This window comes from Pongo pygmaeus, chromosome 3 (assembly GCF_028885625.2).
Source record: "Pongo pygmaeus isolate AG05252 chromosome 3, NHGRI_mPonPyg2-v2.0_pri, whole genome shotgun sequence".
NCBI classification, from domain to species: Eukaryota; Metazoa; Chordata; class Mammalia; order Primates; family Hominidae; genus Pongo; species Pongo pygmaeus.
This window is the reverse complement of record NC_072376.2, coordinates 10,374,746-10,400,125: the sequence shown is the minus strand read 5'-3', so window position 1 is coordinate 10,400,125 and position 25,380 is coordinate 10,374,746. Positions and strand designations below refer to the sequence as shown.

General features: G+C 41.1%; 1 protein-coding gene across 1 annotated transcript in view; it reads left to right on the top strand.

Moving 5' to 3' along the window:
- Positions 1–9,786, top strand: part of HS3ST1 (heparan sulfate-glucosamine 3-sulfotransferase 1) — a 30,485-nt gene extending 20,699 nt beyond the window's left edge. Inside the window, exon 2 of the mRNA XM_054486887.2 lies at positions 8,425–9,786. Within this exon, the coding sequence (XP_054342862.1) occupies positions 8,533–9,456 (924 nt within the window). The 5' untranslated portion in view covers positions 8,425–8,532 and the 3' untranslated portion in view covers positions 9,457–9,786. The remainder of the gene's footprint in view (positions 1–8,424) is intronic.
- The last annotated feature ends 15,594 nt before the right edge of the window (positions 9,787–25,380 follow it).

Genomic DNA, 25,380 nt, shown 5'->3' with positions numbered 1-25,380 from the left:
AGGAGCCCTTTATGAAGGACCCACAGCCACCGCGTGCCCTTCTACAGAGAGCTAAATTATTTCTATGTGTCACTGTCCTTTCTCCTTTGAGCCTCTGTCTGGTTGAGTCACTGCAGTACTTTGCATCATGAACAAATGTGTTTGACTAATTATCATCCCAGGATCCCATTTATACCACTCAACATTTTTTTTAAGGGACAAAAATAGCTACCACAATTTGAGAGCTTATCACAGGCCACAGAGTATGGCAATGCCCTAAGCATGCCACGTGTACTATTTTATTTAATCCTCACAGTAAATATGTAGGGCCAAGACATTCAGTCTCAAGCTCTGAGTTTCAGGGCTGTCTTGCAGATTTCAAGTTACAGAGCTAAGATTTGAGACTGGGTTTTTGGCTCTAAATCCTGTTAATTCCCAGCATCTTCCCTCCATCTCCCGCCTCCCAAAATACAAACTCAGCAGCCAAAACAATCCCTGTCTATTTTGTCTACCACAATTGTTTTCAGTCCTGGAATTAAAAATATACTACCCCAACAACAGTAGGAAACAAACAAATAAAAACAAAAGACATTGCCCATCTCTGCCCCAGGCCAAGAGTATCAGAATATGAATTGACACCCACTTTCTAAGCTCACAGAGTCCTAGCCATTCCAAAGACTATCGAGGGTTAGATCAGCTCCTCTGGGAATTTATGAGGAATACAGAATCCCAGGCCTCTGCTCAGGCCTCTTGCATTAGAATCTGCATTTGTAACTGGCTTTCCAAGTGACTTGCATGCATATGCATGTTTGGAAAGCACTATGCCTGATGATTGTAACTTGCAGCCACAAGTCCCTCCCAGGAGGAAATCTTTAGTTACCTCTCATGCAAAGTTTTTATCCAGATCCTTGGGCCATAATCCTTTACCTGACCTGGGCAATAATGTTGTGTGGGTTGACTTCAGACAACCTATGGGACAGGTTGCATTTATCATTCTCATTTTATCAAGGAGCACTTAGAGGCTCACAAATAACACCAAGATGGGAATCCTTATCCCAGTGACCACACCAAGCTGCCTTCCTTGGCTTGCCAAGGCATCTCCTTCCTTCAATTTCAGAGAATTCAATTTATTATCCAGTTAAACTTTTGTACATATGGCATCTCTCAGACATGCAGAGGATTCAAGGAAGCATAGAAGGCTAGAGGAGGAGATATTCGAATAGTCCTCCTCTTTTTCAAGGGAAAGTGGGGCCAATTACTCTAATTTATCCCCCACTGCATAGTAAATGTGGTCCAAGGAAGCTTATTAACATTATGTGGCCTGACTTATGGTCCTTTCTACCCTAAACTCTTTTCACCCCATCCCACCTCACAGCAATTACCATAAGGAAATCCAAACAAAAGTGAATGTCAACATTTGTTGAAGATTGACATGTATAGGCAATTTCAAGAAAATAAATATTTATGTAGGTCTTGAAATATCACTGTCCTCTCATAGACTGACAGGCACAAACTAAATCTATTTCCAATTTCACTGTTTCCAAAATGACCTGCCAAGGATGAAAATCTGACACCACTGTGAGGTGCTCTTCAGTAGCTGTGCAAAGATGAAAGTGAAGACATTTTTCGTTCTTAACAATGAAAAAATAATCTTATACTTTTGATTGCCCAGAAGTTTGGTAGATTAAAAAAAAAAAATGACAGTTCTGTTGTTCAACCTGTCTTTCTCATGTTTCAGTACGTTCCAGAAAATTAAATCACTCAACACCATGGGATTCTTGGAAAGAAGCAGTTCTTGCATAACAGTATAATAAATCTCACACTTCTTCTATCTCATTGTCGTTTTAAGTAAGCTCTCCCTCGCCTGGAATGCACTCCCCACTGCCCCAGGGGAAGCATCACCATTCAAAGGGGACAAAAGCACACCATGGGCTTTGAGGATGGCCAGTGGAATATTTCAGTTTTGATATTTCCTCGTTCTGTGACCTTGAGGAGGTCATTTAACCTTAACAGCATGTTTCCATTTCTGTCATGGCAGATATGAATATGAAAGGCAAGTCATTAACATTTGTTGAATAACTGTACCAGACACTGTGCCGTGTATTTGGCATGGGTCATCTTATTTAATTATGATGACACCCCATCAAGCAGATTTAAGCTCATATTTGCAGAGGGGAATGTGGAGACCCAGAGAGGTTAGACATTTACTGAGGTCAGTTAGCAGTAAGAATTCTAGCTTAGATCTACTTGATTGCAAAAGCTTCTTTGATCATCTACTACTCTACCACCTTTTTATTGCTTAAAAATATAAAATGAGAACAACCACCTCTTGTATTGTCACAAGTATTAGAAGAAATAATTTATACTCAAGTGCTTACCACCTGACACCCAGTGAGTGCTCAGCAGGTAATCTCTTCCCTTCTAACCCTTTTGTTAAATCCCATAAGTGTCTTGTGGTTGTATGCTTTGATCACCCCTGCTGCCCTAGAGGAGATTCCTGCCTGTGACAGTGTGTCACCATCTCTTGTTGAGGGGCTGTGAAGGTGTCCTGCAGACAGACAGATGGCAGGCATCACTGTTCCAGATTCATTAAATGTACCTCTTGTGATATATCCTAGTTATTTCATTTCATCTATGAATATGTTCCAGTAGTGGGACTGAGAGAATATATTACAGTTAATTACATTTGAAATCTAGGTCATGATGTGAATTATGTAATAAGGAGACATAAGGAGAAAATGAAAATATTTTTGAAGGGTTAGTTCATTGCTTCCCCTCCTTTTTTAATCCAAATATTTTCTAGGCTCTCAGGTGATGTCGCCCAATCACGATTAGAAATGCTGAGTCCCCCTTTCAACATCTGGTTTCTGCTTGACTCTCTAGAGACAGAAGTTTCAAACCCTTTAAGTTTCTCTTCCTACTGTGTTAAAATATGTTCCCAGTACCTTCCAGCTATTTGCCTGTCTACTGCATTTGACGAGTTCATTCAGCAAACAAAATGTCTAGTACGTGCTATATACCAGAAATCATGCCAGGCCCGAGGGGATAGAGCAGAGCAAGGCAAGACCTCCATTTGCAGGAAAGGCCTCCTTGGAAAGGAGTTTAGATTTAATTCCAAGTGCAAGGGAAGCCTCCATCTGGAAGATTCTGCAGAATCTCCCTTGGGTTTCCCATGCCTGGCATGTGGCTACTGTCTTCACAGTGGGACTTGAGGAAGCTTACTGTTGCTGATAGGAAGGACCTTACTCTTTTCAACTCATGAAACTCAGGCCTTAGGTTTTCACCATAACACCCAGAAAACAGCCTCCCTGATAAAGGGAAGTAAACAGAGAGGTAGCTGGATCTCCCTTTGGGACCTATTAACCCATCGGAGGTTCATTTTGCCCATCTTAGCAAGTCTGGGCCTTCACAGAAATTCTGTCCTTCATCAAAGAATTGGTGCAAGGCACAACTATTCAACAGGACCGAAGAAGTCGAGCCAAGTTCATTAACAACTTGCTCACTAACTCCAGACATTGCCAAGAAAAGTGAAAGTGACAGTGAAGTTCCTGGTTTTGTCTGTTTAGACTGAGTTTGACTCCTTTCACCTCCTCTAACTTTCTAGACACATGACTTCATTTCTCTGAGCCTCACTTTTTAAAATACTAACATCACTTACCTTGAGGACTTGCAATGAGGATTATAGCAAGCCCTGTGTGGAAAGTTGCCAGCCTAGTGGCTGCTCAGTAGCAATTGCTGCAGATGGGAGCTGCGATCATTGCTTTTGCCAAGGATGTGGCCTCAGCTCCAGGTGCTATGGAGAATTCTGTATCCATGCCCATGTCAGCCAAGTGCTTCAACTGTCAAAAGGTCCCATTTGTTTACTTTTATCTGGTTTGTTTCTTGAGGGAGAAGATCGAATTTACCTTTGTGCTGCCTGCCGGTTCAAACCTGCCTTCCTGGTTCTTCTCCTGTTCAGGAAGCTCCTAATCTGTGAGTGGGTAGGGAATCTTGCTTTCAGGAGAGTGTGTTCAACACTTAAAGAGCTCTCAGATTAAGAAATGCAAATGTGCCCAGTGCTCTCTATCTCTGTGCTCTCTAACTCAATTGCCACTAGCCATATGCGTCCTTGAGATGTGCTACACGGGTAAATATATACGCACTTGGATTTTGAAGACTGGATAGAAAAAATGCAAAATACCTCATTAATTTTATATAGTGATCAGGCCAGGTATGGTGGCTTATGCCTATAATCCAAGCACTTTGGGAGACTGAGGCAGGTGGATCACTTGAGGTCAGGAGTTCAAGACCAGTCTGGCTAACATGGCGAAACCCCGTCTCTACTAAAATTATAATACAAAAACTAGCCAGGTGTGGTGGCACATGCCTGTGGTCCCAGCTACTTGGGCGGCTGATTCACAAGAACCACTTGAAACCAGAATGCAGAGGTTACAGTCTACTGAGATCATGCCACCGCACTCAGCCTGGGCAACAGAGGAAGACTCTGTCTCAAAAAAGAAAAATTATATAGTGATTATATGTTAGAGTGATAACATTTTAGATATATTAAGCTATGTAAAATATATGTTTTAAAATGTGACCATTGGAAAATGTGTGAATGCATATGTGATACACAATGTATTTGCATTGGACAGTCCTGACACACATTGTTTCATTTCGGTCTCAAAGTAATCATTTGAAGCAGATGGAATTATTACCATTTTACAGAGGAGGAAACTGAAGCTAAGAGAGGTTAAGTCACTTTGACCAAGGTCCAAACTAGAGACAGGAAACCTGATTCCAGGGCCTGTGCAATTCATTTGGACCCTTCTACTGAACAAAACAAATGAGCAAGTTTGACCCTGTACTGCACGTACCCTGTGTGTCAGCTGACACTGGAAATTGGTGGCCAGGGAGTTGTCATTGCTGGGTAGATTTTGTTGGGTTTTTCTTTGCAATCCCAAAAACATTGTCATTATTTTACATTACAACCACTTACTCGAAAGATAGTAATAACAGCAACTAGACTACAGAACTAGAATTCTGGAGCCAAAAGTCCTAGGAACAGATTTATTATGTGACATTGGGCAAGTCATCTTGGGGTGTGAAAGGCAGGGACTAAGTGACTCCCTTCTTCCCTGATGTTTATAATTTCATTGTCAAGATCAAGGTGGCCCACAGGAATGGCTTACAAGTTCACCTGAGCTTGGGAATCTTTTTGTTTCTGAGAGTGTTACAAAAAGGACCAGAAATCCTTTCTGTGCCACTGGGAAGTCCAAATTACAAAACCACAAGAGGAAGTTGGCTCCCAATGCCCATGGTGTGTATGTAATATAAAACAGGTTATACTATATTTAGATATGAATATATGTGTGCATACATTTACACACACAAACACATATGTACTTATACACATCTTTACATATACACATAAAAGATACACATGGGGTATACACATGATATATATGCTATATATAGTATGTGTGTATGTATATGTGTGCGTTTATACTTGCATATGTGTATATGACATTAGCTAATTTCTTTCTCTGTAAGCCTCAAATATTTTTGAATGAAAAAGGTTTAGACAAAAGTAAATACATTTTTAGAAAGGATTAAAGTACAAACAAGGAGCTTATAAGCTGCTTAACTTCCCAATATGTTGTTGTTATTTTCTTTCATAAAGGACAAACTATATTTAGTTTCTTCTCTACTGTCTGCTGGTAATTCCCCTTCAGGAAAGAAACCTGAGATGTACACTACACTAACCAGGATGCCTCAGGTTAGAGTGGAAGGAGCATAACCAGTCAGATAATATGAATTTCAGATCTGGCCTCTGCCTCTACACTTAGGTATCAAATAATATGGATGTGTTGTTCCCTGAGTCTGAACATGGAACTATAAGATGGTAACAGCAGTGACCAACACACAGTATAGCTCTCTAAAGGGTAGTAGTTAGTCCCTCTCTCACTTGACCAACCTGTTTACCTGCACACACACACATGCATGCACACACATACAGACACACTCAAGCCTGCACATACAATTGCATACATTCTCACATCTCAAACATGGAAGAGCCAAGCACAATTGGTACATTTGGTCGAACCACATAGGTGACTTGAGAAGGAAATGAAATTCAGTTGAAACACCCTGAAACCATCAGTTGACTAAAAAAATTGGCCTGTTAAATTGAGCTCACCAATCGGTAGAACCAACCTGAAACCTCATGGTTCTTGGCTATCCTTTCTAAAGCATTCTTAATTTTTTCTTAAAGAGTTAAATCACTGATCACTCAGGTCCCTTCTCCAGTGCACTGTGGTTCTGTAAAACCTTCCATCTATTTGATTACTTGCTCTTTAATATGTTTTTCAAAGCAGATAACAATATCTGAGAAAGGTAGATCAGCTGGTTGATCATAAAAATGGATGTCCTGGAATTTGTTCTTCCTTTATTCATTCTGGACAAGTTTTAAACTAATGAAGTAAATTTTGAAACTATCATACAAAAGATGATGAGTCCTCTTGATGGAGAACATTTTTACTAGCTTTGTAAATCCCGCAGTCCCCAAGCCAGGCCTGTCTCTTACGCTTCCCTTAATGTGTTTTAACAGAGATGACTCAAGTGACAGCATCTAATCTCCTCTTTAGGGGAGAGCATGAAACACAGACTGATGAGTATCAGCTCCTTGAAAATATAAACCCTTGACTGGTCTGTCTTGTGGAACCCCACAGCATCTAGGCCAGCAGTTCCTGTGTCCTTTACTGCCTAAATGTTATAAATCTTAAATAGGTAAAGAGGAGAAGTTTTGTGGAAAAGAAGTGGTTTGTGGATAAAGAACACTGAGTTTAGAGTTTTCAATTTGGGCTCTGAATTTTGAAATAGACTAATAGAATTGTGTCCTTAGACAAGACTACCCTCTATAAAATGGTGGTGACAGGCCGGGCGCAGTGGCTCATGCCTGTAATCCCAGCACTTTGGGAGGCCGAAGCAGGCAGATCACCTGAAGTTGGGAGTTCGAGACCAGCCTGACCAACATGGAGAAACCCTATCTGTACTAAAAATACAAAATTAGCCGGGCATGGTGGTGCATGCCTGTAATCTCAGCTACTGGGGAAACTGAGGCAGGAGAATCGCTCGAACCTGGGAGGCAGAGGTTGCAGCACGCACCATTGCACTCCAGCCTGAGCAACAAGAGCAAAACTCCATCTAAAAAAAAAAAAAAAAAAAAAGGTGGTGACATCTGCCCTGCCTTCCCACCTTACAATGTAGGGTTGTAGTGACAATAGCTGAACATAGTATGAGACCACATTATCAATAGTAAAGCTTTGTACAAATGAAGGCCTTTTTGCACTTTGTAGTAATTTCACTCGTTTATCCCTCCAGGACTACTTCAAATGTTTCCTCCACTGTGAAAACATCCCCAATTATTTTAGGCAAAATGAATGAACATGTGTCTTCATAGTACCCTACCTAAATTACAATCATAACATATATCTCCCTGATGCCTATAGTCAGGCTGCATCAATTAACTTTTGCCAATTTCCTGCTGCAATACAAACCACTCCAAAACTCAGTGGCTTAAAACCACAATCATGCATCTTCACTCATGAGCTGGGATGGCTGTGTGTGTCTCTCATCCTCCCTCTGGGACCATGGGCTAGCCAGGGCATATTCTTCTCATGGCAAAGGCAAGAGTGAAAGAGGGTTAGCAAAAACACACAAGGCCTCTTGCAGCCAGGCTGGGGACTGATACGTTGTCACATCTGCTCATATGCTAGTGGCAAGGCCAATTCAAGGGTTGGACACAAGGTGAAGAATTGAGACTACTCATGCAATCTTTCATACTAATTCACATGCTTTGTTAGATTAGGAGCCCCTGGCTGGAAGAGTGGGGGCAGGAACAAAGCCTGCTTCTATATCACCTGCCCCTCTGCCAGGGACTGGTGAGTAGTAGATATTTTATTGATTTTTGCTGAGTTCCAAAGGGTCTTCCCAACCCTTTGCTTTATAGCAAGGGTTAGCACGCTCTGACTAGGGGGCCCAACCTGACCTGGTTGTATGCAGCCAAACAGCTAAACATATAAATGATTGCAAAAAATAATAATAGTAAAAAGGAAAATAATATTTAATGACACGTGAAAATTATGTGAAATTCACTTAGTGCCCATAAATAGAGTGTTGTTGGAACACAACCACACCCATTCCCTTGTGTGTTGTCTATGGCTGCATTCCATCTATAATAGCGCGGTTGGAGTTGGAGTTGGCATAAAGTATGTCCCTTAAAGCCTAAAATACTTATTCTCTGGTCTTTTGCAGAAAATGTTTGCCATCGGCTCCTGTATAGGATAAGAAACTGAGAGTCGTGGGGAGGTGAATGTAGCCCTCACTGCAGAGTGGCTACAGAGTTGTTAGTTGAATTATCCCTGTATTTGTTATGTGTTAATATCTTCCCTTTTTGTTCCCTAGTAATTGAAGGCCTGAAACGCCCATGTGCCACTGACTAGGAGGCTTCCCTGCTGTGGCGCTTCATGACCCAGCGGCGCGTGGCCCAGTGAAGCCACCGTGGTGTCCAGCATGGCCGCGCTGCTCCTGGGCGCGGTGCTGCTGGTGGCCCAGCCCCAGCTAGTGCCTTCCCGCCCCGCCGAGCTAGGCCAGCAGGAGCTTCTGCGGAAAGCGGGGACCCTCCAGGATGACGTTCGCGATGGCGCGGCCCCGAACGGCTCTGCCCAGCAATTGCCGCAGACCATCATCATCGGCGTGCGCAAGGGCGGCACGCGCGCACTGCTGGAGATGCTCAGCCTGCACCCCGACGTGGCGGCCGCGGAGAACGAGGTCCACTTCTTCGACTGGGAGGAGCATTACAGCCACGGCCTGGGCTGGTACCTCAGCCAGATGCCCTTCTCCTGGCCACACCAGCTCACAGTGGAGAAGACCCCTGCGTATTTCACGTCACCCAAAGTGCCTGAGCGAGTCTACAGCATGAACCCGTCCATCCGGCTGCTGCTCATCCTGCGAGACCCGTCGGAGCGCGTGCTATCTGACTACACCCAAGTGTTCTACAACCACATGCAGAAGCGCAAGCCCTATCCGTCCATCGAGGAGTTCCTGGTGCGCGACGGCCGGCTCAACGTGGACTACAAGGCCCTCAACCGCAGCCTCTACCACGTGCACATGCAGAACTGGCTGCGCTTCTTCCCACTGCGCCACATCCACATTGTGGACGGCGACCGCCTCATCAGGGACCCTTTCCCTGAGATCCAAAAGGTCGAGAGGTTCCTAAAGCTGTCGCCGCAGATCAATGCCTCGAACTTCTACTTTAACAAAACCAAGGGCTTTTACTGCCTGCGGGACAGCGGCCGGGACCGCTGCTTACATGAGTCCAAAGGCCGGGCACATCCCCAAGTCGATCCCAAACTACTCAATAAACTGCACGAATATTTTCATGAGCCAAATAAGAAGTTCTTCGAGCTTGTTGGCAGAACATTTGACTGGCACTGATTTGCAATAAGCTAAGCTCAGAAACTTTCCTACTGTAAGTTCTGGTGTACATCTGGGGGGAAAAAGAATTTTAAAAAAGCATTTAAGGTATAATTTATTTGTAAAATCCATAAAGTACTTCTGTACAGTATTAGATTCACAATTGCCATATATACTAGTTATATTTTTCTACTTGTTAAATGGAGGGCATTTTGTATTGTTTTTCATGGTTGTTAACATTGTGTAATATGTCTCTATATGAAGGAACTAAACTATTTCACTGAAAAAAAAAGATTTTTTCTGGAGACGCTATCTTTTCTTGAATATAATTAACTTGCCCCCAACTCAAAATAGCTGTCTGTGTTGCAATCATTGCAAAATCTAAATTCTTTTGTTACTTAAAAAAACATGTTTTTCATGGCTATTATAATCCTCTCTCTCCCCTCTCCTTTCTGCATTGCTCTTTTTAATTTTTAATGTCTCATTCTGATCATCAGATTTATTTTTACTTGGATTGTAAGATTTATCTCCTGAGCAATTCCTTGTCATTTTTGGAGGTCACAGTTTTACCCATTCCCACATGTAAACTTCAAGTAAACAAAGCAATATTCAGGATGGAGAAGCAGTTAGTGACTGGCTAGAGGTCTCTTGGGATCCATCTTGACCTCAAAGAATATTTGCATATGCTTCTGATCTCAGCAGTTATAATAAAGAGGATTAAATTCTTGGCCTTCAGAATGATCTTGGACCTGGGTACTTTGCCCCAGGTGGCAGTTGGCCTCCAGAAAGCCAATTAGAATAGAAAAGAGAAACCGCAAAGTCTATGTGTGTCTTCATCCTGTAGGTTCTGTGAAATGCTGACTAAAAGGGTAGTAGTCTTTTGCTTAGTCTGAAAGTCTGCTTACTTCCTGAAAGATACATTGGCATTATAGACATATGTTACATATGCACTGAGACATAAATATGTGTATGTTTTAAAATCAACCCTAAATTTGGAGTCCTGAATGTGAAAGAAAAAGTAAGCTCCCAAGGGTTGAAGTTAAAAAGAGAAAAGGGCAGAGTTGAGGGTAGCACCTAAGAGAACCACTGTACCTGCCCCCAGAGGAGAGGCTGGAGTTTCAGTTTTACTTCTGCCCCTGAGCAGCCAGCTTGTTGGAGATGGTCACATAAACCCTTCTTATCCTCAGTTTTTTCATGCATTCTTCATGCAGTCAGCCTTTTACAGAATTAAACACATTGGATTTTAATAAAAATAAAACATTCATTACAGTAAAAGAGAAAATACAAACAAGCAAAATAAACCGGTTTCCTGACATAGTTTATACAGAAGGAAAATGACAGAAATGGATGTTATTAATCATCTCCTACACTTAAGAACTCATTGAAATTTCTCCAAGCAACCCCAGGATGCAGATATTATTATGGAAATTTCAAAAAGGAGGAAATAGGCCCAGAGAACATGAGAAACTTGCCCAAGGTCACATTTACTATAAACTCAGGCTTAGAGGCTACTCAGAGCCAAAGCACAGGTTATTTATGTATTTAGTTTTCACCCAACTCTTTCTGAACTCAAAAGGAAAAGCCCAGACTCAGAGCCAGTTCTTCCTGACCTGACTTGACATTTCTTCCCAGGTGCCAAATATCTTCCATCCTAAGAGGTGTGTCCCAGATACAGGAAGGGCAAGAAGAAGCCTGCATTTTTCTCAGCAGTGTTGTCAGGGAAGTGAGTCACCTTGGTATGTTTCAGCAGCTCCAGCCTGACCTGACCTTAGCATGACCTATGCCCCACCCCATATCATGCACAGAGAGCAGAGAGGATGCCTTCCTCTTTAGAATCCATTAAAGTTGTCATTAAACCATCATCTCCCCTAGAGGAAGTAGCAGAAATATTTACAGCAGGCCCCTGGTGGACATGGTACTTTTCAATAGGCAGAGAGCCTCCCTCTGCAACGCATCGTTGGATCTTGCTTTTACCATACTTGTTGAAGAGCTGAAGAAATAAGAGGGCCCAGCAAGGTTAAGTCAAGTTTCCAAGCCTGTTCAGGAATATGGTGACTGAAAGGAAACTGCAATGAGAGTCTCTGACTGAAGAAGATGCTCTTTGCAAACTGCCTGTGAATTCCTGTGCCCTGACAGGGATGGTCTGGTTGAAGCATGAACTGTTGATGCAAGAGGCAGCGGGGAGGAGTGGAGGAAGACAGGACCAGCACATGGAACATATAATCTAGCTCCTGGGACTGGCATAGTCGATGGAGGGGGTGGTCCAGTGTAAAATGATCAGTGAATGTAAATTCAATATGTTTTCATTTGGGGGTGCAGAGTCGTGGCTAAAGGAATGTTCAAATGAGTCTACCATGAGCAAGGGATCAGAGGTCCTAGTGGCACTATCTGTTCATTCATTTTTGGTACAACCCCAGCCAGTCATTGAGAAGGTACACTGGGTAGGAAACCATCACTCCAGACTTATCCAAGGTATTTATTAATAGATCTCACCAAGCACTGTCAAATTCAAAGAAGGCCCTGTAGTAGACCCTGGGCTGTCCTTATAGGGCCAAAATGCAGTGACTCAGGAGCCTAATAGCACCCGGTCCCTCCAAAACATGCCTTCTACCAATTCCATTAACAGAGACGGATGTCAGTGGAAGGGGTGGGGCTCCTGTCCAGACCTCCCCAGCCTAGGAGCAGCCTGGGGGATCTAGGTAGGTCCTTCCAGAGAGGCAGCTGAGAACAACTGAACCAAGCCTCAGCTATTAGATTTGGAATATTCACACACTTGACACTCCAGAGTCAGAACAGCCCCTTCCCTTTCCCTTCCTCCTGGAATCAGATAGGGTTGAAATCCTTTTAACACCATTTGGTTATCAGCTCACAACCTGAAGGTTTGCGAGTTTAGGAAAAGTGACATACCTCTGAGCACAGGGTGCTTTACTCCTTCTGTGCTTGGAGGCTTACCCAACTGAAAGGAGATGCAGGGCAGGGGAGGCCAATGCCTAGTGTGCCTGCTGCTTACAGGGGTGGTGTCACAGGTCACCATTATTCATTACAATTTTACTTTTTTGAGCCCCTACCACATGCTCAACATGGTATTGAGTCCTCAAGAATATAGAAAGAAAATACAACAGGAACCAGTAGTCATTAACTGTTTGTTCTGGACTTTAATAAAAGTACAGAGGTTCTTGGAGTACAATGGGAAAGACATTTAGCTTTGTATAGACTGGGTGGGGGGATGTGTTCCACGGTTTGGCATTCAGTTCAGCAACATTCCTGAGAGAAATCAACTAGCCCCCTTATAGAGAAGAGGAAACTGAGATTTAAAAAGTGGTCCTGGCTGGGCATAGTGGCTCACGCCTGTAATCCCGGCACTTTGAGAGGCCGAGGCAGGTGAATCACGAGGTCAGGAGTTCAAGGCCAGCCTGACAAACATAATGAAACCCCATCTCTACTAAAAATACAAAAATTTGCCAGGCATGATGGCGAGTGCCTGTAATCCCAGCTACTCAGGAGGCTGAGGCAGGAGAACCTCTTGAACCTGGCAGGTGGAGGTTGCAGTGAGCCGAGATGATGCCACTGCACTCCAGCCTGGGCGACAGAGCAAGACTCCATCTCAAAAATAAATAAATAAATAAGATAAATTAATAATAATAAAAAAAATGTAATCCTGACCTAAAGTCATTTTTTTCAGAAGAAAGGATTCTTGCTCACTCCAGGGAAATAGTCCAGAAATGGGAAACGTTGACACCACATATCACAAAAGAAGGTGAAAAATATCAGAGACGCTCTCCAGAATGTCATTTGTCAGAAACAAGAAATAGGGAATCTTCCCAGAGGTCGCATGTCAGGGCAGGTCACTTAACTTGTGGGCCACAGAGACCCTGACCTTTCTATGGGAAGGCTTCATGGAGGAATTGCCGTAAAGCTGGGGCACGAATGGCAGTGGTGTCACCAGAGCAGGGCATTCTGAACAAGGGAAGCTTGAGACATGAAGATAGTGGTCATGGGGAGAGGCCGGGGGTAGAGGGTGGAGGTAGGCAAGAGATTTGTCTAAGTGGCATGTCAAATGTGTTAAACTCAATGAGAAGCTACTGCTTTCCAAGGCTGGAGTGTTGGAAGCTTACTTAGCAGGCACCCATGTGAATTTGGCTCCTGTGCAGGTGTATCTGTTGCATAAAAATAGCTATCATTTGTTGCACACCTGCCATGTGCTTGGTATTTTAAATATATTGCTTCTAACCTATATAACAACTCTAGGAAGTAGAAAATGGGCTACTAATTTTACAGAAAAATAAACTCGGAAATTAAAGGGCTTGCCCACGTTGATAGGGCCGTTTCTTCTTACAAATGAAATTTTGTCTCCGGTGTCTCTGCTCCTTTTCAGTCCATCTATTTGTGGGTAAGTGGAGGAAGATATAAAACATATGTATCTGTCTATTAGGCAGAGCCTGTAAGGGAAATTATGGGCATCTAGGATTTGGAGTTGGACAGTTAGGATGATGTCAAGATTACCTTCAAGCAAAGCAGTGGCTGGGATTTGATGCAACAGGGACGTGATAAAACATGCTCCTAACTGGCAGCAGCTCATTTAGGAAGACTGAGCCAGAGTTAAAGGCCAGAGCAACGTAACAGAGTTCTCCGAACAGCACACAATGAGAGAAGGCCAAAGCTAAAGAGGACATCATCAGATTTAGCTTCTTCATTAAAGTGTTTCGATGTAGAAAATGACCTTGGTGCTTTAGTTCTCCCTGATGTCAAGACCTTTACTCCATTTTGCCCAAATTTCCCAGTTGGATAACAGCAAAGAGAGAGAGCCAGAAGACCTGTGTGTGCATCCTAGCTGTACTAATCACTGGCCATGGGATCTTAGATTCAGATTCTGAGAACCTCCATTTCCTTCTCCATAAAAATGGGCAGATATGTACTGTACTCTGTTTGGGGACTCCAATTCGATGAGATAAAGTAGGTAAAAACTATAAACCCGGTGCATTAAAAACATTTGGGACTTTAGGAGACAGACCAAAACTGGTTTTGAACCTGTCAGCAGAAATGCATTGCCTTTTTTCCTCCTCTGCTTCCCAGCTATGTGACTGTAGCTATTGCTGTTATTGCTCCATCCAGAGCTCATTTACCAGGGAAGTGCTCTGAACCCCAGCTGCCACAGAGATTGTCTTCTGTACTATTTTCTGAAGGATTTCTCTTAGTTGGCAGGAGTTTCCTTACCTGAAGATGCCTGGGAAGTGTTGTCCACCCCACTCCCCTGCTTTCCTAGGGTTAGGGCATGACTAATGATTGACTGACCGATGTGGGATGGGGCATGGGGGTAGCAGGGTAACAGTCCACCCTCATTGCCTCCGGGCAGGACAACCTCTGGTGCGACTCATGCTCAGAGCTCCTTGTGAGATCAGGCTGAGGCTAGACTTCTCCTGAAACCCTACTTTTACTTATTTCTTCCCAAACTCCATCCTTTTTACCTTACCCATTTCTTCTGCTACCCTATTCTCCATAAATGTGTTTCCCAAGAAAACAGGAATCCCCCTCAGGCTTCACTTCTAGAGCAGCCACTCTAAGGTCTTAACCTTGCATGCATGTTTTCTTCTCTCTGTATTTTAAATGTATAATGTGATCAACCCACGGAGTTATTAGAATTCTTCCAATTAAATGAGATACAGCAGAGAATGAGTCTATTTTATTGGCTAGCAAATAGCAAAGTGTTAAATTCAATAATGGATGAAATTGTTACCAAGTAGTAGGCTCTTTTATTAGCTTATCAGACTACCAAAATAGTATAATGCATCAATATCAAACTTAAATTTCAACTTCATAAAACAATTCTGGGCCCAACAAATACGAAGGTATTGCTCCATCTTATGTAGCAACATCTTGTATTTCTATTGTTTGATAAATATTCCACTTAGAACTAACACATGGATGTCTCTTCCTTTTGATTTCAACCCTCTGGCACTTAACACAGTGCCTGGTACATGGTAAGTAAGGGGTATTAATACTTGTTTGTGGATTGAAGGGTAACTCTAGACTAGTTGTCAGTTTTATGCAAAAGCCCCTTCTACCACATTCCAGCCTCATGATCTGGCCCGCCTCCTGGAAGTAGCCTTTCTGGCCCAGACACTGGTAGGTACTTTAAAATATGCTGTTTTATGTAATCTTCACAAACCTCAGGGGAAATAATCAATTCAAGTTTCCTGTGTTTATTTACCATTAGATCCCCATCAAATAGTAACAATACTTGACATAGGAGCTATAAATATTTATTAATCGAACAAATCACCCTAATACCCAAGCTCTTTTCACTATGCCTTACTATATGACATTTTCTTGAATATTGAACCAATGGACAGTTCTCCAAGGTAACCCATTATATCTCCAAACTGGCTATTGAAATTCATACTTACTGTACCTCGACCTACATCCCCCAACTTTCTCTCATGAATCTGAGTTCTACCACACAGTGCCAAAATGAACAGGCCTAATACCACTTTCTCATGTTGGTGTACTGAAAAGAGCTCTGACCTCGGATTCTGAAGACATGAATTTAGAAGTTTATCTCTCAGCCTTTTTCACAGCTATGTGACCTTGGGCAATTTCCTTAACTTCTCTGAACTTCCAGTACCTTTCTGTAAAATAGGGATAATTATACCTTCTTCACAGAGATTCTATGAACAATTTATGGAAAATGGACAGTGGACATGTAAGAGATCACAATTTCATAAACTCTCCAAATGTGTAAAAGTGAGTCTTTCTAATTCCTAGTTAGCTCTCATGGCTGGTATCATCTTCGACAGAAAGTAAAGGAATAACACTCATGTGTTTATTAAAACCTAGGTATTATCTCATTTAACCTTCATATCAACCTATGAGACAGATGCTACTATTTTGCTTCTTTTATATATGGACGGAGAACCAAGGCACAGAAACATTAAGTAATTTGCCCAAGGTCACATGGCTAGTAAATAGTAGAGCCAGATTTGTCTCCTGCGTGTTGTCATCATAACTAAAATGCTTTACCTCTAGGTTATAATGCCTGTCAATGCAAAAGAGAATCTCTTCTTCAAAATATTTGTTCATAAAACGAGCTAGAACACAAAGAAGGCAAAGATAGAGACCAGAAACTTAATATAAATATCAGCCAAAAAGGCTGTGGCAGGCAGAATTCTAGAATGGTTCCCTTGGTTTCCACCCACTTGTGTACAAACCCTGCATAGACCCCTTGCCTTGAATATGAGCAGAAGTTATAAATAAGATGAGTCATTTACTCTCTTGGTTAGAGTACTTTATATGGCAAAGGTGATGGGCTATAATGACATTGTGTTATGTAAGACTCCAACTTAGCATACTGGGGAGATTCTTCTACTGACTTTGAAGGCATCACCTGCCATGTTATGAGAGGCCTTTGAGAGGGCCATGTAGCAAGGGACTGCAGTGTCCAGTAGTAGCTGAGCGTGTCCCCAGCCAACACCCAGCAAGACAATATTCCAGTTTCAAAGACTAAATTTTTGCAACAACACGTGAGCTTGAAAGAGGGCCCCAAGCTCTGGATAAGAAAGTCATCTGTCTGAAATCTTCATTGCTGCTTGGGAAGGCCACAGCAGAGGTAGGATGTGATTGGACTCCTGTCACAGGGAAGTTGAGAGAATAGGTGTATATTGGTTTAAGCCGCTAAGTTTGTAGTAATTTGTTAGGTAATAGGTAATTAATTCAAAGTGTAATTCTATTATCTAGTCTATTCATCTTGCCTCATGCTCACTTTTCTGTATGCTCCCTTGAAAACAAACAAAATGTATGGATTTTTGTTACCCAAGGAATGCATTTCCATTGTATATTAACCAGAGCCTTACAGCAAGATTATTCAGAGACGACAATTGTCAAATTTTTATTTATATCCTTTGAGATAAAAAGAAAAACACATATACACAACTGTGGCTCCATCAGTTGACAGAATTGAAAGGGAACTTACCGGTCATTTTAGCCAAACTTCTTTTTTTATAGAAGGATTTGAGGTCTGGAAGAGTAAAGCAATGTAGGTAGCAGCAGAATCCAACGGAGAACTCAGAACTACTTCGTCATATCTATCACACTGCGTATCTGTTGTCTAATCCCTTGCTCTCCAAGTGAAGGTCTGTTGCTTACTGTGGAGACAAATGCACCACACAGTTCTCTGCATAAAGCAGATACCCAGCCGAGAGTTGATTGAAATTATGCTCCTCATTTAGTAGTGTTTTTGGTACAGCAGGAAAAACAATAATAGCTAAACATACCGGGTGTTCCAGTTACCTAAGGCTATATAACAAACCACTCCAAAATTTAGTGTATAAAGAAACAATCTATTACCTCTTATGGTTCTGTGGGTAAATTGGAAACATCTGAGAAAGTCTTGCTTGGGGGTTTACCTGGTTGTAGTCAGGTGGTGGCTAGGACTGTAGTCATCTGAAGACTAACCTCACCTGAATGGCCAAGATGGCTTCTTTAATCGCATGTTGGGATAACTGTAACACCTCCATGTGGCCAACTTGGGTTTCCTCACAGCATGGCCGACTTAGAGTTATTGGTGGAACTTTTTATAAGGTAGCTGGCTTTCCCTAGAATGTTCCAAGAAACCAAGGCAAAAGTTGCAAATGTTACATAGTGAAACTATTGTCACATTTAATGTTTCAAAAAGGCCAGCCCAAATTCAGTGTGGGAAAAGACCACAAAAGAGGCAGAATAATTGAAGGCGTGGTTCACAGGGGGGCCCTCTGTGGAGACTAGCTTCCATACCTGGTTGTTCCTTGACAATAAAATGGACAGAACACCTGCTTAATGGTTATGTGGTCATACTTAAAAAGGGAGATTAATGTAAGTGTAAGCTTTCAGGATATTAGTGTTCATTATACAAATGTAAGTTATCATTATTATAAGTCCTTGGGCTTGCTATGTAATTTCAACTATTTTGACCTAAGGAATGTGGCCAGTTCACTCCTCTTTTGATCCTATGTGATGGTGATTAAGTGATTTTGCATAAATCAATTTATTCTACAAGTAGAATCCAGGCATGCACACTATGTTGCTTCCTCTGAATTTTTTTATGGCTCAACCAAACCATGTGAAGAAAAGATACACTTAGAACAAATTACAGGCTGGAGTCAGCTTGGAAAACTTCGTGTTATATGAAAGCACAAACCCTGACAGACCTGCAAAACCTCTTAGACAATTCATCAGACATAAAAGACTATTGCTGAGACATTTAACACTGGATATTAAAAGCTGTGCACAGCACTCAAAAGACAATATATGGCAGACTCTATTTCCACTTTCTTTAATTTGGAAGTTCTATCTTTAGCAGCAATTTACATTTTCCACACAATTAAAGACTGTACCTAGTTCTGATATGCACTTCAAGTATCCAATTCAGCTGTGATTTACATTTGCTTCTCTGTTTTTCTGTTTATTTTCCTCTCCGTTAGAAAACGAGGTTTTAAATTTTGGCATCATCACTTAAAATCTGGGTAATGCTGGGCAAATTTGATTAACCATTTCAGAGGGTCAGTTGGCTGATATGTTAAATGGGAATATGATTTTGTTTCAGGAATTGTTGTGGCTCTTGAAGGCTATGAGCACGGCCAGGCACGCAGTAGATATTCAACACATACATATTCATTGATCTTTTAATACACTTTTTGTTGGTGGATTCAAAGGGTCTGTAAATAGGAATTCACTTGTGACAATAGAACAGTCCTTCAGATATCATTGTGCCATCATGAATGTCAAGGCCAATACATCTAAAAATCAATGAGATTTTATTGTGCCTCTAACGGTAACCATTTACATAAGTCCAAGCCATGGGCAAATGTGATATAAGGGTATAGTAAGAACTATGTACAAATACTCCTTGACTCACAAAGGAGTTATAGCCCAATAAATCTGATTTATTGAAATATCTTGATAAGTTGAAAATACTGTAAATCAAAAATGCATTTAATATCCTAATCTATTGAACATTATAGATAAGCCTAGCCTACCTTAAACATGCACAGAACACTTATATTAACTTAAAGTTGGGCAAAATAATCTGCCACAAAGCCTATTTTAGAATGAAATGTTGAATATCTCATGTCATTTACTGAATATTGCACTGAAAGTGAAAAACAGAATGGTTGTATGAGTACCCACCACTAGCACATACAGCTGAAAGCACACTGGGCCTGAAATATGTTTGAAGCATTGAACTAAAATTAATTTTTGAATGACGGGGGTGCTACAGCCACAGGGTCATCAATTTCTCTCTCTTCCAGTGAGGCTTAAGAAGAGCTGATAGAACTCCTGGAACATGGACGCTTGTTTATGAGTCAGCAGCAATAGTGTTCTTCAGGACGATACCAAGTGTCAGTTTAGCCCAGTGAGCATGTGGCTGAATGGGAACTACCGCTCGCTGCCACTGCTCAGCCTTGCTAGAGAGTATCTTACTGAATATCACTAGACCAGGAAGATATCAAAATTCAAAATTGGAAATATGGTTTCTACTGAATTTGTATTGCTTCTGCTACCATCACAAAGTCAGAAAATAGTAAGCCAAATCATTGTAAGCTGAGAACCATCTGTGTGTTTGTCTTCGTCTTGTTCTTGACATACAGCTTCTAAAACTCTTGGAATTTCCTAAGGGATAAAAGCAATAAAGCACAGAAAGGAGCCTTTTGTTATTCACAGCAGGCTGCTTTCCACCACACCTGAGTTAACATTGATGAGATGACTTTTGTAAAACTCCTGGATAACCACAGGATGGGAGGTGGTTTCCAGGGGAAACAACCACATGATTAAAAGGTCTGAGCTTTCAGCCCTAGCTGCCACACTTCCCCACTTCTGATCCCCTGAAGGAAGTGGGTGAAGAGGGGCTGAAGATTGAGTTGATCACCAATGGTCAATGATTTAATCAGCCATACCTACTTAATGATGTGACCATAAAAACCCAAAAGGACAGAGTTCAGAGTTTCCAAGTTGATGAACATTTGGGGGTGCTGGGAGGATAGCAAGCCCAGAGAGGCCATGGATGCTCTGCACTCCTTCATTCTGCATCATCCCATGGCAGAAGGTGGAAGGGCAAGGGAGGGTGAGAGCAAGAGAGCAAAATATGCTGAACTCACTTTTAAAAGAAACCCACTCTTGTGACAGCTATTTCACTCCCTTGATAATGACATTAATCCATTCCTTCAGGCCAAGTTCTCATGACATAATCATCTCTTAAGAGGCCCCACCTCCCAATAGTGTTGCATTGGAGATTAAGTTTTCAACACATAAATTTTGGGGACATATTCAAACCATAGCATTCCATTCTTGGTCCCCCAAATGTAGGTTCTTACAATGCAAAATACATTCATTCTATCCCAATAGTCTCAAATTCTTAACTTGTTCCAGTCATCAACTCAAAAGTTCAAAGTCCGGAGTCTCATCTAAATCAAATATAAGTGACACTAAAGGCACAATTCATCGGAGGCAAATTGTTTTCCAGCTGTGAGCCTGTGAAATTAACAAGTTACATGGTTCCACAATACAATGGTGAAACAGGCACAGAATAGACATTCCCACATCAAAAGGGAGAAATAGACAAAAAGAAAGGAGTAACTGGACCCAAGTAAGTCCAAAATCCAACAGGGAAAACAACATTCAGTCTTAAATCTGGAGAATAATTTATTTTGACTCCGTGTCCTGAATCCTGAGCACAAAGTGGGTTAGGAACTGGGCCCCCAAAGTCTCAGGCAGCCCCAAGCCTATGGCTTTGCTGGGCACAATCCATCCAGAAGCTATCATGGGTTAAAATCTTGTGCCTGCAACTGCAGGGTTCCTGGAGCTGCACTCTGGTGGCTTTACAGTTCTGGGGTCTTAGGGGCTGTTCCACTCTCATAGCACCGTTAGGCTTTGCACTAGTGGGTGCTGTCTGTGGTGTCTACTACTGTGACAGGTCTATGCCCCCAGACTGTCCAAGACATCCTTTGAAATTTAGACGGAGGCCATCTTGGCCACATAGCTCTTGCATTTTCTTTGTCTGCAGAATTAGAATCACATGAGTTCTCCCAAAGTTTATGGCTTGTAACTTTTGGAACAGTGGGTAAAGCCACACCTGGACTCACCTGAGCCACAGCTGGGGTGGCCAAGGGGTGCTGCACCAGAATTCAGGGATCCCTGAATTTTAGATGTCACAGGGCAGCAGATTCTGAGGTTCCATGGGCATTTCTTTGAAAACCTTGCCGTCAAGTTTTTTCTGGCTTACTTGGGATATCTCTGAAATGCTTCCAAGAGCATTTTCTCATTGTCTGGTTAAATGGAACTTGGCTTCCTTCTATCCATATTAATCATGTTAGCAAATGGTCACTTGGTCACACTCAGTGTTCTCTCCCAAGCATGTTTTTTTTTTCTATTCCTGACATGGCAGGCTGAGCATTTTCCAAGTCTTTTCATTCTGCTTCCCTTTTAATTATAAATTTCATCTTTAAATCACTTCTGACTTCTATCATTTCACTATAAACAGTTAAATGTAGCCAGGCAAGTCTTTCAATATCTTGCTTAGAAATTTCTTCCACCAGATATCCTATTAGGTTGGTGCAGACGTAATTGCAGTTTTGCCATTACATCCAATGGCAAAAACCAACATAATAGTTTATCACTCTTACTTAAATTGGACCTTCCATAGAGCCCTTGAGGATGGACACAGTTCAACCAAATCCTTTGTCAATTTATAACAAAGATAGGCTTTATTTCAGTTTCCAATAAATTATTCCTTGTTTCTATCTCAGCCCTCATCAAAATGACTTTTACTGTCCATATTTCTACCAACATTTTGATCATGACCACTTAAGTAACCTTTAAGAAGAGTCAGACTTTTCTTATAGCTATTCTCTTCTTCTGAGTCCTCCCCATAACAGCCCTTAAGGCTCTGTTTATGGCAATCTAGGCTTTTCCTAGCCTGCTTTCCTAAATTCTTCTAACCTGTGCACATTCCCCAGTTCCAAAGCTGCTTTCATATTTTCAGGTATTTGTTATAGCAACATCACTTGTTCAGTACCAATTTTCTGTCTGAGTCCATTCTATTTTGCTATAGCAGAGTACTACATGCTGGGTAATTTATAATAAACAGAAATTTATTTAGCTTATGGTTCTGAAGACTGGGGAGTCCAGGAGTATTTCAGAACCTTAGTGCCGTGTTGTCTCATGGAACAAGGCATATAGGTGAGGGTGGGAGTGAGAGAACATGAGGGGGGCAAACTCGTTTTTCTAATAAACTTACTTCTGTGGTAACTAAACCACTCCCTTGATAATGACATTCATCCATTCATGAGGTCAAAGCCTTCACGATTTAATTACCTCTTATTAGGCCCCAACCCAAAGCATTGGAGATTGAGTTTCCAACATATGAATTTTTTGAGATATGTTCAAACTATAACACATATCTCCCATTTGTCAGCTTCTGAGTTGTATCTTTTATAATAAACTTGTAATCGTATGTAAAGTGCTTTTCTGAGTTCTATTAGCTATTGTAGAAAAGTATTAAACCTGAGAAAGGGGGTTATTGGAACCCTTGAATTTGTACTTGCCAAGTCAGAAGCAATGATGACACCTTAGATCTTGTTATTGACTTTTGAAGTGGGGGCAGTCTTGTGGGACTGAACCTTAGCCTTTGGGGTCTGATACGATCTCAGTATCATATCAGAATTGAGTTAAATCATAGGACACCCAGCTGTTTTTGTCTGCCAAGAATTTAAAAATTGCTTGGTCTGAGGGAGAAAAAAGCACACATTTGATGACCAGAAGTGAAATAGTGGTGTGGAAGTTGAATGAGTATAAAGAAAAACTATTTGTTTTATCCTGTACAACAAACAAACACCATTTTTTGAGATAATTATCAGGATTACAAAGATCATTTTGTTTTTCTGAAATATTCCAATAGTGTAGAAGAAAAGGCTGATGATTTTCCTGTTCTTTCTTCTTACACATAGACAGATGCAGATTAAAGTTAATTTTCTTAAAAAACTTCTACTAACTAGTTGAGAAATTTACTTCTTTTTCTAAAGATGATTGTTAACTGTTTTTCAAGGATGTAAAATGACTATTTTCAATTATCTATCAATTTTTTTTTCATTTTTACCAAGGTGATTCTTTTAAAATTCAGTTTTTTCCCTCTCTCAACGCAAATAACCCTACTTACTATTATTATTTTTTTTCTAGAGAGGTGGAGGATGGCAAGTTTGAAAAGGACAAAAAGAATTGTAAAGGTCAAGGGATATCTCAGTCTTGCTCTTCTATTTATTAAAATCCAATCTTACCCTTATTCACAATTGTCAAAATGCAGAAACAACCTATGTTCATCAATTGATGAATGAATAAACTAAATGTGACGTATTTATACAGTAGAATATTATTTAGGCAAGAAAATGTATGAAGTTCTGATACGTGCTGCAGCAAGGGCGAGCCTTGAAAATGTTATGTTAAGTGAAATAAACCAGACACAAAAGAATAAATCTTCTATGATTCCACTTATATGAAATATCTATAATGGGAAAATCCATAGAGAAAGAAAGTAGATTAGCAGATACCAGGGGCTGGCAGGTAGGCAATGTAGTGTTATTGCTTAACAGGTATAAAGTTTCTGTTTGGGTGTTGAAAACTTTTTAGAAATAATGGTCATGGATGCACAACATTTTGAAAGCAATTAATGGCTCTGAAACATATAATCATACACATGAGATTAAAATGGCAAATGTATGTTACATATATTTTACCACTATGTGAGTGTGTGTGTGTTTCTGTGTGTGTGTCCCAAAACAGGGGAAAACATTAATCTTAGGTTCTATGTGAACTTTGTATTTAATTGCAAGCAAGTCAATTATGTTCTTGACTCATTTGTAGGATATGCATAAAATCTTCTATAAAAATGCTAAATCTGTGCATCACTGTTGCATGACAATTTCAGTTACCAATTGCTGCATTATTTATCAGTTTATAGATGGGAAATAAACATGGTACTTAAAGTGAAGCAGGCCTAATTACACCCACTTTTCATGTGCCTAACTTGTGACTTAGCTTCAAATCAAATAAATCATTTACATTTATAAGTTAAACTACTGTACAAGCAGTTTTCAGTTTCTCCCATCCTAAGAAGTATGTTATTGCCTCTCTAAATCATGTTGTTCCCAATCTACCTGTGAAACGTTCAGCAACACAACCTCAGTGTGAATGCAACATCAGTCAGCAATTTCCAGGGTGGAGATTAAACCCTTGCCCTCTCAGTTCTGTTAAACAACAATTCCTGATCATGGGTTGAGCATAGCTGCCCAAACTGGAGTAAGTACTAAATAGATGAGCTCCTTAATAGTCAAAAGCAGATAGTATACTTGAGCTGTAATAAATTAACCAACAGAATACATTAAACAAGGGGTGGGTGTACCTTCAAATTATTTTTGTTTTGTTTATCTCCATCAGACACACAGGCTAATTGAGTAGGTATCACTTGGTCTTGTATGCCAACTTCCTGCTAGATAGCAAGTGAAAAATGTTATATAATTGGAAATAAGACTGACTATATTTAATGTTACATAGAGTTAAGTGTATATATATATGCAGTCTTATATGGAGAAAAGTTGACACCTTAGAATCTGATTGGATTCCTTAAATAATAGTTTAGTTGTTTAAAATAAGTCCTGGGCAACTGGGCATTCTCCTACTAGAGACCAGTAAATAGGAAGTTCAAGGGATTTGGGGCCTGATCAATAAATAAGATATGATCCTGAAAGGCTGTAACACACAACAAACCTTATGGGGCAATACTTGGACAGGGTTGCGTAACAGGAAAGTCCTTACAGGACGAGTCCATCCAGTGGTTTGAGTGCCCAGGTGATGTTGCTAAACAGCAATACTGCGTCAGAAAGCTCCCAAGGGTAGCAGCTGCTTCTTCTGAATTTATAATTACAA